General features: G+C 59.1%; 1 protein-coding gene and 1 long non-coding RNA gene across 12 annotated transcripts in view; one reads left to right on the top strand and one right to left on the bottom strand.

The window, feature by feature from the left end:
- Positions 1–6,569: 6,569 nt before the first annotated feature.
- LOC114673022 (uncharacterized) lies at positions 6,570–9,807 on the bottom strand. The gene is made up of 2 exons (XR_003723554.2): positions 7,141–9,807; positions 6,570–7,009 (listed from the first exon to the last, which is right to left on the bottom strand). It is a non-coding gene; the product is annotated as an uncharacterized LOC114673022 (long non-coding RNA).
- Positions 9,808–10,075: 268 nt separating this feature from the next.
- Positions 10,076–16,717, top strand: part of AATK (apoptosis associated tyrosine kinase) — a 47,488-nt gene continuing 40,846 nt past the window's right edge. For 7 of the 11 annotated variants that reach the window (XM_077973189.1, XM_077973182.1, XM_077973179.1 and 4 more), the window contains exon 1: positions 10,076–10,359. Coding sequence is in view for 3 of the 11 variants with exons in the window: in XM_077973179.1 (XP_077829305.1) it covers positions 10,305–10,359 (55 nt within the window). In the remaining 8 variants the exon portion in view is untranslated. Of the gene's footprint in view, positions 10,617–16,717 lie in introns of all 11 variants that reach the window. The other 4 variants (XM_077973186.1, XM_077973181.1, XM_015120524.3 and 1 more) reach the window with 2 other exon arrangements.

The following is a 16,717-nucleotide window of genomic DNA, read 5'->3' as shown; positions in this document are numbered from 1 at the left end:
ACTGCAACCTCTGCCTCCCAGGTTCAAGAGATACTCCTGTCTCAGCCTCCCGAGTAGCTGGGACTACAGGCATATGCCACCACACCCAGCTAATTTTTGTATTTTTAGTAGAGATGGGGTTTCACCATGTTGGCCAGGCTGGTCTCAAACTCCTGACCTCAGGTGATCCACCCGCCTTGGCCTCCCAAGGTGCTGGGATTACAGGCGTGAGCCACCGCACCCGGCCTTGCTTTTTCCTTTCCAATGTGAATGCCTTTTATTTCTTTTTCTTGCTTGGTCCGACTGGAACCTCCAGTACTGTGTTGAATAGGAGTGGCGAGAGTGGACATGCTTTTCTTGTTCTTGATCTTAGAGGAAAAGTTTTCAGCCTTTCACCACTGAGTATGATGTTTGCTGTGGGCTTTTCATGGACAGTTTTTATCATGTTGAGGTAGTTTCCTTCTACTCATAGCTTGTTGAGCATTTTTATCATGAAAGGGTGTTGAATTTTGTCAAATGCTTTTTCTACATCAGTTGAGATGATCACGTGTTTTCTGTTCTTTCTTCTGTGAGTGTGGTTTATCACACTGATCAAATTTTGTAGTTGGCTTATCCTTGCATTCGAGGAATAAATCCCACTTGATTATGGTGTATGATCCTTTCCATATGCTGCTGAATTCAGTTTGCCAGCATTTGGTTGAGGATTTTTGAATCTGTGTTCATGAGGGATGTTGGCCTGTATTTTTCTTTCCTTGTAGTCTCTTTGGCTTTGGTGTCAGGGTAATGCTGGCCTCATCGAGTGAGTTAGGAGTGGGTGAAATCAATTTTTTTGGAAAAGTTTGAGAAGAATTGGTGTTTTTTCTTTAAATGTTTGGTGGCATTCACCAGTGAAACTGTCAGGTCCTGGGCCTTTCTTTGATGGGAAACTTTTGATCACTGATTCAATCTCCTTACTAGTTACAGATCTATTCAGATTTTCTGTTTCTTTGGGATTTAGTCTTGGTAGGTTTTGTGTTTCTTGGAATGTGTCCAATTCTCAGTGCTTTTCTGTAGAGCAAGATATGATATAGGCCTGGCTTTCCAGCTGTGAGCTTGGACAAGCCACATGGTCTGTTCTCTCGGGGCATCCCTGTGTAACATGAGCTTCCACCCCACCCACGGCCTCATGGGGGCTGTAGGGAGGAATGCGAGGGCCCATGGAGATGGCCCACTGGGCCTGGCAGCATCTCCCATGACATACAGGCTGGCCAGGGTGTTTGAGAGGCCAGCAGAAGACACCAGACAACCTGGCTTCCTCCAGTGAGTGGCCAGGCCTGAGCAGCTGTCTGTCTCTGGGTCACTGCAGAGGCCAGGGAGCCACACCAGGGCCCGGCTCATGAAGCTCCTAAAATAAGGGCCCTGGAAGGAGAGGGCATCTCTATGAGGCAGGTGGCTTTTGCAGGCACCTCTCTCCTTGCTGGCGTCTCTCGTTGGGCAGGGCCTTTGTAGGGCTGTCACCACCAGGGTGAAACCAGAACAGGGATACATCAGCTAGGAGCTCCCCCAGCCACGGCCTGTCGGGAAGGAGACGCTTCACTGTGCATTTGTTTTTGATACCCCAATTGCAACAGTGAAGAAGGCCTCACACCGCCTCTTCTCCACCCGAAACCACAGGTTTCCCTTCGTGCGGGTGTCCGCCCCTCTGATTCTTACGCAGAGCTGATGTCACCGCGGTGTCTGCTTTCTCAGTGTCACACAACTCTGCAGTTACGATGGCAGATGGCTCCGTGCTGTGCCTGGGAGCTGACAGTCCAGTGACTTTTTTTTTTTTTTTTTTTTTTTTGAGATGGAGTCTCACTCTGTTGCCCAGGCTGGAGTGCTATGTTGCGGTCTCGGCTCACTGCAACCTCCGCCTCCCGGGTTCAAGCGATTCTCCTGCCTCAGCCTCCCGAGTAGCTAGGATTACAGGTGCCCACCACCACACCACGCCCAGCTAGTTTTTGTATTTTCACCACGTTGGCCAGGCTGATCTTGAACTCCTGACTCCAAGTGATCCTCCTGCCTCGACCTCCCAAAGTGCTGGGATTAGAGGCGTGAGCCACCGCACCCAGCCCCAGCAACTTTCTTGACTGGCCGTCTGCTGCTGGACCAGGAGAAGCTTCAGGGTTTTTTGTCATTAGATATAACGTTGCAGTGAGTGTTTTTGTCCAAGAAACCCTCCCTTTCCTTGGCTACGTTCACAGTAGTGGAATGAGCGGGTCAGAAGGTGGCAGAGTCCATGGTCCTGCCATATTCTTCCCCGTAGGGTTCACCCTATAGCTTTCCCACTGTGCGGGGCTGTCCCGGGTGCCCCCACCCCACACCTAACACTAATAACATTGCAGTCTGTCTCCAGCGAGCAGCCCTGACCTCAGGGTGTGGCTGGATAAACACAGTGTGGTCCGGCCACACAACGGAATGTAACTCAGCTGTAGAAAGGCATGTGGCACCGGCAGGTCAGAGCGAGGAGGAACCCCGGGAGGAACATCCCACTGAGGGACGCGTGGCAGACGCCCCCGCATACCGTGTGATTCCATTTTTATGAAATGTCCAGAATGAGCCCGTTCCTGGGGACTGAGTGCAGAGCGGTGGGGGCCCAGGAGAAGGGAACGGGCAGGCATTGTCTGATGGGCTTGGAGTTTCCTCTTGGGATGGTGAAAATGTTCTGGACGCAGATGGGGGTGCAACGTTGTGAATACAAATGCTACTGAATTGCTCACTTTAAGACGATTCATTTTATATTATGTGAATTTTTTCAATAAAAGAGGAAATATGTAGAGTGGGAAATCATGCTTTTAATAAAACGAGACCCAAAGAAACCAGCGTCTGGAAGCATCCGTAGTGTGAGCAGCGCAGGCTGTGAACCTGCCCTGGCCTGCCTGGGGAGCCTGGCCTGGGATCTCTGGCCGGGCGGGTGGGCAGGCTGGCAGATGTGGGGTTCTCTGAAGCTCCTGGAACCAGCACCTGCCCTGAACTGACAGATAGCCTGTCCCCTGGGCAGCTCTTTCAGCTTCATTTCTGTTCAGAGCCGCCCCTCCTGGCCTCCAGCCCTGCCCCCAGGTCACTGGCCCCGGCTATGGGCTACACTGGCCTGGAAGGGCCACAGGACCACTTCACAGCTCTGGGGGACAGTGTTGTGCCCCTTGTCCCTGCACTAGACAGGCACTGCCCCCTTGGGGAGGCTCGGGTCTCACTGACCCCCACAGTGTTGGCACCTACCACCTTCCTGCCTGAAATGACTTCGGAGCAAGGGGGAGGCCAGGGCTGGAGGCCAAGAGGCCCCAGCTGCCCATCCTGCCTGAGGGCCCTGCTGCTTCAGCCTGGAGGAGCACCCAGCTCTGTTCCCTCCAGGGTGCCTGTGGGTACAGGGCTGGGGCTGGGGCTGGAGGGGCCCAAGCACCCTAGAGATGCCTCTAAGAGGGCCAAGATGGTGGAGGGGCATGTGGCAGAATGCGGGGATGCCCACTGCAGGGTGAGGCCCAGTCAGGCAGGGGCATCCTTGGGGCTCTGCAATGCCTACTGTGGTGCCCAGCAGGCAGATTTAGCAGCTGCGCTTGCAGAAACGCTGTTATAACTGGCTAATTGGGATTCAGACGTCTGCAGGAATAATTTGGGAAGGTGCTGACCTTGTCCTGACAGCTGGGTGTTCCCCACTTTACCTTACTCCTCCCTCCCATGCCCTACGTTCCCGTCAGGGGTTGAATTGTATCCCCCCAAAATATGTTCAGTCCTAACCCTGATACCTGTGAACTGCACCTCAGTTGGAAATAGGGTCCTTGCAGCTGTAATCAAGTCAAGAGGAGGCCAGACTGGAGCAGGGGGTCCTAATGCAATGACTGGGGCCTGATAAGGAGAAGAGAGGACGGACACACATGCACGCACAGACACACACCTACACATATGCACACACATCTACATACCAACACACACACATGCACACACACACCAACACACACCCCTACACATGCACAGACACATGTACACACACATACATACACAGACACAGATACCTACACATATGCACACACATGCACACATACCAACCCATACACCTACACATATGCACACACATGCACACACATACCAACAGAGACACACATGCCTACACATATGCAGACACATACACAAACCAACACACATGCACACATACCTACACAGACACACCTACACACATGCACACACATACCAACACACACATACACATGCACACATATGCACACACATGCAGACACATGCCTACATATATGCACACACGTGCACACACAACACAGACACACATGCCTACACATATGCAGAGACACAAACCAAAAACACATGCACACACACACACCAACAGACACACCTACACATATGCATACACATGCACATACCAACACACACACCTACACATATGCAGATGCAGACATGCACACATACCAACACAGAGCCACACATGCCTACACATATGCAGACACATGCACACACAAACCAACACACACACCTACACATGCACACACGTGCAGACACTAACAGACATACCTACACATATGCACACACACATGCACACACACATACAACACAGAGATACATGTACCTACACATATGCAGAGACACACAAACCAACACACACATGCACACATGCATACATACCAACACACAGACACACATGCCTACATACATGCACACACAAACCAACACACACCTACATATATGCACACGTGCACACACTACACACATGCACACACAGGCACACATACATGCCAACACCCACCTACATGTATGCACACACATGCACACACCAACACAGACACACACATCTACACATATGCACAGACATACAAGCACACATAGACACATATGTACACACACACACATGACTATGTGATGACGCAGGCTGAGGTTGGGGCCGTGCAGCCACAGGCCCAGGAACGCCTAAGGCCACCAGCAGCTGGAAGAGGCAGCAAGGACCTTCCCCTGGAGCCTCTGGAGGGAGCGACCCCACCCACACCTCCACCCCAGACTTCTGGCCTCCAGAGCTGAGAGGATCCCTTTCTGTGGTTTGAAGACCCCCGTGTGGTCCTTTTTTTTTTTTTTTTTTCTGACAGGCCTGGGACACTCCCGCAGCCCCTCCCCAGAGCCCTGCCTTGCTCTCTGTTTCTTGCCCTCCTTCCCACCCGTCCTCCCCCTGCCCCAGGCCCACTCCTCACGCTGACCCCTTCCGGAGCCTCCAGGTCTCAGTCTGTAGAAGGGGACCCTACGGAGATCCACCCCAGGCAGTGAGGACCCTGTGGAAAGCAGGGAAGGCACCGAATGCCTAGGAAGTGATCTTCACTGTTCCCCCAGGCCGGGAAGACCTGGGAGGGGGACATAGACAGCTGTCCAAGGCCCCTGTGCCAGGACAACAGGACTGCCCTTTCTGGGCTGCCGGCTCCAAGATGGCTCTTACCTTAATTCAAAACTGGGATATTGTGCTTGTCGTGGATTTCTTTTCCTTTTTTTTTTTTTTTTTTTTTTGAGACAGAGTTTCACTTTTTCATCCAGGCTGGAGTGCAATGGCTTGATCTTGGCTCACTGCAAGTTTGCAAGTTCCACTTTCTGGTTTCAAGCAGTTCTCCTGCCTCAGCCTCCCTAGTAGCCAGGATTACAGGTGCCCACCACCACACCCGGTTAATTTTTGGATTTTTGTTAGAGACGGGGTTTCACCATGTTGGCCAGGCTGGTCTCGAAGTCCTGACCTCGTGATCTGCCCGCCTTGGCCTCCCAAAGTGCTGGGATTACAGGTGTGAGCCACCGCGCCCAGCTGCTTGTCATAGATTTCTAAAATTAATTTTGTTGTATTAAGCTGGGTGCGGTGGCTCATGCCTGCAATCCCAGCTACTGTGGAGGCCAAGGTGGGAGGATCATTAGGCCCAAGATTTGGAGCCCGGCCTGGGCAACAGAGTGAGACCCCATCTCAAAAATAAAATTAAGGCCAGGCACGGTGGCTAATGCCTGTAATCCCAGCACTTCGGGAGGCCCAGGCGGGTGGATCAACTGAGCTCAGGAGTTTGAGACCAGCTTGGGCAACACGGTAAAACCCTATCTCCACAAAAAATACAAAAATTATCCAGGCATGGTGTCAGGGGCCTGTTCTCCCAGCTACTCGCGAGGCTGAAGCGGGAGGATCACTTAAACCCAGGAGGCGGAGTTTTTACCACTGCATTCCAGCCTGGGTGGCAGAGTGAGACCCTGTCTCAAAATAATAATAATAATAATTGATAAAATTAAAAAACATTGTGACCGGGCACGGTGGCTCATGCTTGTAATCCCAGCACTTTGGGACGCTGAGGTGGGCGGATCATGAGGTCAGGAGATCGAGACCATCCTGGCCAACATGGTGAAACCCCGTCTCTACTAAAAACACAAAAAAATTAGCCGGGCCTAGTGGTGGGCGCCTGTAGTCCCAGCTACTCAGGAGGCTAAGGCAGGAGAATAGCGTGAACCCGGGAGGCGGAGCTTGCAGTGAGCCGACATCCTGCCACTGCACTCCAGCCTGGGCGACAAAGCGAGACTCCGTCTCAAAATAAAACAAAACAAAACATTGTATTCAAATCTTAGCTACCTTGATTACTGTTTTTAACAACTTTATTGAGATATAAATCACAGGCCATGAGGTTCACCACTTCAAAGGGTATGGCTTAGTGTTTCAGCATCTTCACCAGGGTGGGCAGCCATCACCTCTAGCTAATTCAGGACAGTTTCCTCCCCTCAGGAAGATGCCCTGTGCCCCTTCTGCATTGCCCCCACGTGCCCCTCCCCCGGCTGTGGCCCTCTACCTGTCCTCTGTCCCGTGGATTTGTCTGTTCCAGACATTTCATACAAGTGGAATCACACACTCTGGCCTTTTATGTCTTCCACTGAGCATGGTATTTGCATGTGTCATCCATGTTGTAGCATGTGTCATCCGTGTTACCGTGTGGTCAGGGCGTCGGTCCTGTGTATGGACCAATACCGTTGCATTGTATGGACAGATCACATCCTGCTGATGGTTTATCTGCGGATGGGCATAACTGCTGAGTTTTGGGTGCCCCCTAAACTTTGCTCCGGGCGTGCATGCCTCACTCTGGTCTCCAATCCCCAGACCCCCAGGCTCCTCCTGCCCCTGCCCCCTCTTTTCCACCACACCTGGGCTTCCCGCCGGGCCTCTTGGCCTTTTTCCTGTTGGACGTGAAATGCCTCTGCACGGACACTCTCCCAGCCAGTCTGGGCTCCTCGGTGAGCTCCTCCTGCGCTCCAGAGAGTCCCGGGGGCGGAGATCATGCCTCCCCCAGGCCAAGGGATAGGGGACAGCTATGTCTTCAGGGACCTCTTATCTACAGGTGCTCACTGGTCCTGTCCCAGTGTGGGCAAAAGCCAGCACCTGGGGAGCCCCACTAAGGTCACGGTTAGTGGAAGCATCTGAACTCCTGGTTCCAGCGAAATCTCAGAGGGCCCCGTGCACCCTGGAGAAGGGGTGTTGCTCTGGTCACATGGGGTGGGAGTGCTGGCCTGGGGCCCAGGGGCAGCTTCTCCCCTGTCCTTCCTGGACCCCCAAGAAGATCCACAGCATGAAGCCCCCGCGCTGTGGCCCAGCCACAAGTGTACAGTGTGTGTTCACAGGCAAACCTGAGAGGATCCAGCTCTTGGTCACAGCAAGCTGTCCTGGCCACTCCAGCAGAGACGGGGTTTCACCGTGTTAGCCAGGATGGTCTTGATCTCCTGACCTCGTGATCCACCTGTCTTGGCCTCCCAAAGTGCTGGGATTATAGGCGTGAGCCACCGTGCCTGGCCACAACGTTTAATTGTATCAATTATTATTATTATTATTATTTTGAGACAAGGTCTCACTCTGCCGCCCAGGCTGTCAAGGCAGGGCCACTGTGGGCACGGAAGTTCTGGACAGAAACTCTCCCCAACATGCCAACCAGCAACCACCCAGGGCCACTGGCCTCCTCCCCGTGCCTAGGTCCAGGTGTCCAGGGCACCTTCCAGGCTGGGCAGACGAGGGCATTCCTTCCTGGGCTGGGGAGGGTAGGCCCTGACAGGGGACTCCGAGTGGAGACTCATGAGGGTATGCCATACCCTCTGTCCGTCACACTGGAGCACTCCAGTATCACAGCCTGCTGGCACCAACCATCCCTGCCGCTGGGTGGCACTGATCCTCCCGGGCCTCTGGGCTCCCTGAAGGCACAGACTGAACGAGGTGGCCCAGGGCCTCTGAGTGCCTCCTGTGTGCAAGGCCCCCATCAGCCACTCTACCCACATGGCTCCTTCACCTGCAACGGCAGCCTGGGGCAATGCCCCTTACAGCCTCGGCTGGCCACGCGGTCAGGGCCGGGAAGAAGGCTCTGGGTGCCCTGTCTCCTTCTCCCCAGGTGTAGTTGGTGTCTGGTCTCCTACAGCCAGGGCCCCTTAAGGTCCAAGGGCACAGGGTGGAGGCCCCTTGCTTTGCCTGTTGGGAGGAAACTTCCTACATGAGGGACCCCCTTAGGAAAAGAAGGGTGGGTCCTGGCCTCCACCTGCCCCGTGACCAAAACATCCTGTCCTGATCTCTGCAGGCCCCTCTGCCGGGAACGGGCTCCTTTCTCTCCCTAAACTCCTAAAAGCCCTGTTGGAGTGGGCTCCTCTCACCTGCTCCACAGGCCCCAACCCCAGCTGGGCCCTGCCAAGGGGCTTAGCCATCTGGTCCCAGAATGAGTGAGTGAGTGAATGAGTGAGTGAATGAATGAGTGAGTGAGTGAATGAGTGAATGAGTGAATGAGTGAGTGAGTGAATGAGTGAGTGAGTGAATGAGTGAGTGAATGAGTGAGTGAATGAATGAGTGAGTGAATGAGTGAATGAGTGAATGAGTGAGTGAATGAGTGAGTGAGTGAATGAGTGAATGAATGAGTGAGTGAGTGAATGAGTGGATGAGGGTGCATCAAACTCAACTGCGAGTCTCCAGGACACTTTTTTTGAGACAAGTTTTCGTTGTCACCTGGGCTGGAGTGCAGTGGTGCCATCTTGGCTCACCGCAGCCTCTAACTCCCAGGCTCAAGTGATCCTTCCACCTCAGCCTCCCAAGTAGCTGGCACTACAGGTGAGCGCCACCATGCCTGGCTCATTTTTCTAGTTTTTGTAGAGAAAGGGTCTTGCTGTGTTGCCCAGGCTGGTCTGGAACTCCTGAGCACAAGCCATCCGCCTGCCCTGGCCTCCCCAGATGCTGGGATTACAGGCATGAGCCACCAGGACCAGCCTCCACTGCACCTTCATTCTCCCGGCTCCCACAGGGGCGGGCTGGGTGGAACCTGCCCCGCCCCAACCCTGCAAGGTGGGGCTTTGGGGCAGGGACGGGGGATGCTGGGAGAAACATAAGGGAAGGGATGGCCCCTGTGTGCCCAGGCGAATCTGCTGCACTAAGCACATGGCACAGTCCAGGGCAGGTGGAGACTCAGCCAGGTTCCTCCTTCATGGCTGTCGCAGCCTGGAATAGAACAGGCGTGTGTGCAAAGCCAGGACCCCACTCCACCAGCACAGGTGCCACCCGAAGCACATGGGGCAAGGGGACGGACACCAGCTGCCTCCAAACGTCCAAGTGAGGGGAGGGCCCCTGAGCACCAAGCCCCGCCCTGGGTGTGCTCCCGGGTTCCCCCACCTGTCTCCCTGAACCTTCCCACCTAGGAGCACCCCCTCCCCCGCGCCGGCATTCCCTCCGTACCCACTCACGACTTACCACTCATGACTTCCGTTTCCCACCCACCAGCCTCCGTGCCCCTCTCAGTCCCAGGCCTCCGTGCTCCCTGCTCCGGCCCATCCCCCCGCTCCGTGACATCCCCCCTCCGTGCACGCCCCCCGTCCCCCCTCCTCCATGCCTCCCCTCCGTGTCCCCCCTCCAAGCCCCCTTCTGTGTCCTCCCTCCATGTCCCCCCTCCGTGTCCCCCCTCCATGCCCACTTCTGTGTCCCCCCTCCGTGTCCCCCACTCCATGCTCCCCTCCGTCTCCCGCTCTGTGTCCCCCTCTCCCTGCCCCCCCATGCCACCCCGGCCGCGGAGGAGCCCCCCCTCCCCCGCTCCGCTCCGCGCGCGCTCCCGCCCGCGTTTTCGGACTGCACCAGCGGAGCCCCGCGGCGCCAGGGCCGGGCGGAGCGCCTCGTCTGTCGCCGCCGCCCCCACCGGTGCGGGCGCTGCGGCTGCGGCGGGGGGCGCGGGGCGCGGGGGCCGGCGCGCTCCGCACCTGCGGCGGCCGCTGGGTGATGCGGCGGCGCGGGCCGGGGCCGCGGGCGTCCTGAGCGCAGCGCCCGCCCGGGATGCCCGCCGGCCGCTGGCCCGGCCATGTCGTCGTCCTTCTTCAACCCCAGCTTCGCCTTCAGCTCGCACTTCGACCCCGGTGAGTCCCTGGCGGCCCGGCCTGCGCGCCGCTGCCTCCCTCCGCTGCGGACGTGATGCCGTTGGGCCCCACCGGCTCCCGGTTTGCATGGAAATTAACCCTTTCCCCGCCCCGAGCCCAGTCGCAGAAGCAGCCGGACCCCCTGGCGGCCCCAGATCTCGGAGGGGTAGGCCTTGGGCCCCAGCACAAACCGGCCTCCTCCTGTGGGCTGGCGTCCCCCGCCTGGTCGTGACTCCGTGGCTGCCTCCCGGGCACAGGTAACTGGGGCACAGAGGGCCTGCGTGGGCCCCAGGTGTCCAGGAGAGTTGGTCTCAGACTAAGGGCCCTTGGGGATGTGGAGGGTGTCAGCCAGATGGGGTTCAGGCTTGCCATGGCCTCTCCTGGGTCCGGGGCCCTGGCGTGGGAGGCTTCTTCCCAGGCTGGGAGCGGTTCTCGGAGCCCTGCCCAGCCACCAGCAGCGGGCGGGGGATGTGGGGGGAGCAGGGGCCAGTCCACATGACAGAGCCCAGTGGGCAGAGGCTCAGAAGAGAGGGGCTTGGTGGATGCCCAGACCCCCTGACAGTGGGGGCCCGAGGTGACGCTGTCAAGCTGGCTGCAGGGGACCTGAGGCCAGGCCTCTTACCCTGTGTGGCCAGTGCACCAGGCAGGGCACGATTACCCATGGCTGCCTGGCTTCCTGGCTGCGGTGGACAGCTGGGATAGGCAGAGGGGGCTGGGGGCAGCTGGAAGCCCCATCCGTCACCAGGAAGCAGTGGGCTTTCTAACCTCTGCTTCTTCAGATCCGGCCCCTGCTTGGCCTGAGTGGGAGATAACCCCCCCCCGCCCTGTGCCATCCATGGCCCCAGGGCCAAGTCCCACCCACACGTCACTGGGGCTCTGGCACCAGGCTGAGCCAGCCCAAACAAAGCGTGTTTGCATGTGACGCGATCTCCTGTGTCTCCTTCCCTGGAGCAGGGCCCAGGGCATGCAGTCTGGCAGGGATACACGGGGGTCCCCCGGGCAGATCTTGGTCTGAAGGCATTTGCTTCTCGGAGGAAGGGAGCTGGTGGGAGGTCTGTCTGCTGGGCTTAGGGCTGTGGGTGTCACTTGCTCAGAAACGACTTCCTTTAGTGACTCCTGGGGCTCAGAAGTCCCTGGGTGGTGGGCAGGTGAAGGCCCAGAGCCCAGCAGCCCCCACAACAGCTGTGATGTCTCCCGAGGGCAGGGGGTGGAGGAGGCTTGGGGCAGGTCCTCATAGCATCTGCATGCCAGGCGTGGCCCACGGTGCTTGGTCCTTTCTGTCCCCAGAAGAGAGGGGACCCTCAGCCCACACCCTCCCTTGGGGCCCGGCCTTGCCCTTCGCCATGAGAAGCCCTTTCCCCTGCCTTTGAGTAGCACTGGCTCTGCCCTTCCCTGGGTAAACAGCTGTGATCTGAGTAATTCTAATGTGTCCATTTAATGACTTAGAGGAGAAGAAGTTGTTGGAGACAAGGGGCGTCTCTCCTCTGCAAGATGCTGGGCCAGAGCTGCAGGCACCTGCTGGGCTCCAGGGCCCACCTGCCAGGAGAGGCTGCCTGAGGTTCTGGTGCTGGTGGGGAAGAGTACCCTCCTTCGGATTAAGGGGCTGTGTCTAGGCTCTGCAGCAGCACCCTTGAGGGGGTTAGGGAGGAGAGGGGGGTCCCGTGCCCTCCCGCTAAACTTAGCCCAGTCTTCCAAGCCTGGCTGCCCGGCGCTGCAGTCCCTCTGCCTGGCCTTGCCTCTGTGAACCTTGGTTTTCCCATCTATAACATGCGCTGACAGTACCTGTGGCAGGCCCAGGTGGGCTTAGTGCTTGGTGAGCACTTGGCTCTGTGCTGGAGGTCGTGGTGCTGGGACAGAGACCCCCCAGGGCCCAAGCTTCCTGCAGCACACGGCTGGCTCCTTGCCATCCCTGAACTGGAGCGAGTTGGTTCCTTCTGAGGCTGCTTGTGTCTGTGGGGGGCACCCAGAGGGGAGGGGCCCACGCTTGTGGCTCTGGCAGTTGACTTGTGTGTCACTCAGCATCTGGGGCAGTGCCAGCACCTGGGCACAGGGGTCTCACCTCAGTCACCAGGCCCCGCCCCGCTGCCGGGCCAGCTCCTTGTTCATCACAGGAGCTGGTGCCAGTCTCCATAGAGGTGATGGCAGTTGTGGTGGTACAGGGGGCAAAGATGCCCGAGAGTGCAGGGCCTGAGCTAGAGTGGAGGCTGTGGGCACAGACTGTGGGCTGCTTGGGCCCCGACCTTCTTCCGCGCCAGGCAGATGTGGGCAGGGCAGGGGGGCACCCAGCCCAGGAGCCTGCTCGAGCACCAGGAAGAGCCGCCTCCTCTGGAGCCCAGCTCTTCCCCCATCTCCCTGGCACTCGGGAGCGTGGGTGAGTGACCCTGGGGGATTTCTTGGCAGCTGCAGCCCTCCAGCCTCTGTGCTGTGTGGCCTCGGGCTCCTCACCCAGCCTCTCTGAACTCCACTCTGCACAGATGAAACCTCGCTCTGGGGTGGGCATGGCGGCCAGGGAAGGCAGGGTGATGGAGGTAGCGTGTGGGCAGGATGGCCGGGTCCAGGCTGGCAGGAAGGGGGTGGCATGGCCTTGAGCGAGCGGAGGTCACCCCTTCTACCTGAGTGCCCCAAGGGAGGGGGCTGACCTTGTTGCTCACCCTCCCCAGCCTTCACCTCCCCTGGTGCGGCCTCAGAGCGCCGTGATTTCTACTCGTCCTGAGCCCTGGGGCCTGGAGCTGTCCTAGGCTGGGAGTGGGCCTGGGGACGCCGCCTTGCTCCATCTTCCAGAGAGGCGCACTGAGCCTGAAGTGGGGGGGTCGAATGCTCTGCACAGTTAGGAGCAGGAGTTTGCCCTGGGGCTGCCTCTGGTTTGCTGACGGGCCCTTCTGTGACTGGCTCTCCATGCCCGTTTTGTCATCTGTAAGGTGGGAATGGCTGTGATGGGCAGGTCTGAAGGGACAGCAGTGGTGCACTGAGGCAAGGGTGGGTACCTGGGCAGGGCCTGTCATGGCTGACCCCGATGCAGAGGTGTCACTGTTGACCAGTGGGCAGGGCTTGGAGCTTGTGGAAGTTCTCGGAACACGTGGCAGCCTGGATTTGCCACCCCCACACCCCCACCTCTCCCCTGTCCCTCGGCTCACGCCCTGTCTCCTGCCCACGGTTCCTCCCTGTGTCTGACCTGAGCCAGGCGCCATGAGGGGTTCCTGGGAGAAATACCTGTGCCTGGCAGTGGTGCTTGCTCTCAGCATTCATGTGAACTGGATCCCTGGCACAGGGCTGGGCAGGCTGGGCCTCAGGGAGATGGTGCTGATGGGGAGAGGGCAGAGGAGGCAGTGAACCCCGGGCCAGGCGTGGCCTTAGTGGCAGGGGCAGGGCTGGACTCAGGGGCTCAAGGGGCTGAGCAGGAGGCCACGGGCCTGGGTGGCCCCTGGGAGTCCTCCCCTTGGAAGGTGCCCCACGGCTGACACTGCCCGGGCGCCATGTGTGGGGTCTGGTTGAAGGCAGCTGCTGCTGCAGCCTCCCAGACCGCTCAGGCTCAGGCAGCAAGCACCTGCCCTTGGAGGAGCTACCTGTCCTCCTCTTGCCCCCTGGGGTCTCAGAGGATGCCCCAGGGGAAGCTGTGCCCGTGGGTTGGGCCCATCCCCCTTCCTCTCAGGTCTCCCACCGAGACCCTTAGGCTTCGGGCGTGCAGGCCGAGATAGGTTCCTGGAGAGGGTCCCATGGGAAGGTTGTGTGGATAGTGGCCTTGGGAAGCAGTCACATGCAGGCCATGGGCCCTGGGCATGGGTCTGGCTCCCACCTGCCAGCGTGAGTGCAGGCATTCGGGGAGGGTGTGGGTGTGAGGCCCCCCGAGGGAGACCATTTCCCTCATTCCGGCACATTCTCCAGGAGGCCAGGCTGTGCGCTTCCCTCCATGGGGCGGTGCAGTGACCCAAAGGACCAGCCTAGGCGCTGGGTGTGCCAGAGGGAGCAGCCCCTGCTGGGGGTTCAGACCCAGCACCTGCCCCTGCGGTGGCCACCCTGTGGGCCCGAGTGCCCCAGAGCCGGCTGGGGTGGGCTGGCAGCTGTTGTGTTGTGTGGAACATGCTGGAAGGTCTGCCTTATGCCGCCCTGCATGTTTGGGACGCATCGACTCCCTGCCATGGCCGCTGCCTCCCTGGCTCCCAACCCTGACCCTGCCTCACGGGAGAGTTCTGCTGTGGGCTGGTGTCCTGAGCTGGGCCCTGCTGTGTGACCATGGACAGGTGTCATAACTTCTCTGTGTCTGTTTCACCTCTTTCACGGGGTCCGGCAGCACCCATGTTCCACGAGGCTCCTGAGAGAACCCGGGTGCCATCACGGCAGCTCCAGGGCTAGTGACCATTCACGTCCTCTCTGCACTCACCCACCACCCCGGCCACCTGGGAACTGTGCTCCTGCCTGTGCCCCCGGAGGCATCTGCTGAGTGGAATATGTCACCCCAAACCCATGCCCGCCCAGTACCTCGGAATGGGGCCTTATTTGGAACTAGGGTCTTTGCAGCTGTAATCAAGTTAAGATGAGGTCGGCCTGGAGTGGGGTGGGTCCTGAATCCAATGACTGGGGCCTGATAAAAAGGGGAGGAGTGGTGCGCACGGGGGAAGGAGGCCACGTGCAGAGGCTGGAGCAAAGCCAAGCCCAGGAGCACCTGGGGCGGCTATGCCGGAGAGGCAGGAAGGATCCCGCCAGCGCCTCGGAGGGAGCGGCCCTGCCCACACCGTGCTCTCCTCCTCCACCCTCCACAACTGTGAGCACATCCATTCCTTGCCGTCTGGGCCAGCAGCCCGTGGTCCCAGACATGCATCTGGGGGTCCCCTTGGGTCTGAGGGGTGAGCACAGCTGCCTCAAGACATGAGGAGACTCTGCGTCCTAGGAAGAGTTAATCCTTGGAAGAAAATGAGGGTACGTGCTGGCCCCCAGCCTCAGAACCCGCCAGGGCGCTTGGCTGGGTGTGAGGAGGAAGCATGCCAGGGCCACAGCTGCGTGGCGTCCTCTGCCTCCTCCTCAGGCCACGGGGTAGGCAGGGGGTCCACGGCGTGCCCCCGTGTCTACTCGGATGTGGTGTGGTGGCGAGCCTGGGACCACGTGGTTCCTCCTGTCACTGGCCTCCTGTCTCCGGCTACAGGGTCCTTCCAGGGTGGGTTTTTCTCGAAGGCCACCTGACCCTTCTGTGCACCTCAGGGCAAGGCTGACGGGAGGCCCACTTGACCACTCCTGGGTGGGAGCCTGATGCAAAGCACCTGCCGTGGGGCCTATGGCCTGCGGTCCTGTCCGTGGTGGCACAGATCCAGGGGCCCAGGAGCCCATGTCTGTGGTGGGGAGACCCCTGTCCCCTCAACAGGCCACAGTAACAGGAGGGCTTTGGCGTCTGGGCCCCTCTGGGCCTGGCCCTGCCTTTCACAGAGGAACAAGCGCCAGTGGGACCGGCGGCCTTGGCCTCCCCGCCCCCCGCAGAGGAAGCCGGCAGAGGAAATGAGGGCAGCGGACGGGGCCGGAGCCAGTTCCCAGGCACCTCTGAGGACTGTCACTGGAGGCGGCGTCCTCGCCAAGTCCCCAGCCTCCCTCTGCAGGGACCTGGGCCTAGGGTCAGGGGGCCGGGGCCTTGGGTGGGCTGGGGTACACCCGGGGGTCACTCTGGGGTTACAGTCACAGTCAAAGCCGCGTGGGAGCAACACCAGAGCCCGGTACGTGGGGGTTTCTGGGAGGACGCAGGCTGTGCTCCCATTGCCAGCCTGGGGGTGGGGGCTGTGGTCGGGAGACTCCTGCTCCTGCAGGGACCCTGCCAGTGGAGGTGGCCATGCCAGAGCAGGCAGGGCCTCTGCAGTGGGCGAGTCTGGGCAGCTGGGGCCACCTGCCCCCGGGGGAGTGAGGGCCAGGATGCTGTCCTGAGCCGGGGCTGCTCAAGGCCACCTCTCATGGTGGGGCGTGGCCAGCCTATCCCCATCTCACCTCGGGGAGGGTGTGGGGTCCCTGCTGCTGATGGACAGGAGTCCGGCTCCACCCACCTGCCAGGGTCCCCAGGAAGACCCCTGCCTGCCCCTGGTGTCAGGCAGCCCTGGCCAGCTGGCCTGGGGGAGCCAGGCTGGGGGGCAGGGGAGCCTGGCCCAGGACCAGGGCTCTGCCGAGTCGCCTCTGTGCCAAGGCCACGGTTTGAGGCTGTGTCTTGATGGAGCTGGGGACACCGTCCTCTGTGTGAGGATCCGTCCGACGAGGGCCTAGCGCTCACGGGGGCCGCTCTGGCTTCGCTTCTCCGCTTCTGGGACTTCTTAGTGACTTTGAACAAGGGGCCTTGGGTTCCCTCTGTACGTGGTCCTGCGGATTCTGTAGTCGGTGGGGCCTGCTTAGG

Source organism: Macaca mulatta, chromosome 16 (genome assembly GCF_049350105.2).
Source record: "Macaca mulatta isolate MMU2019108-1 chromosome 16, T2T-MMU8v2.0, whole genome shotgun sequence".
NCBI lineage: Eukaryota > Metazoa > Chordata > Mammalia > Primates > Cercopithecidae > Macaca > Macaca mulatta.
Note: the sequence above shows the minus strand (reverse complement) of the source record. Positions and strands in the feature narration are given on the sequence as shown.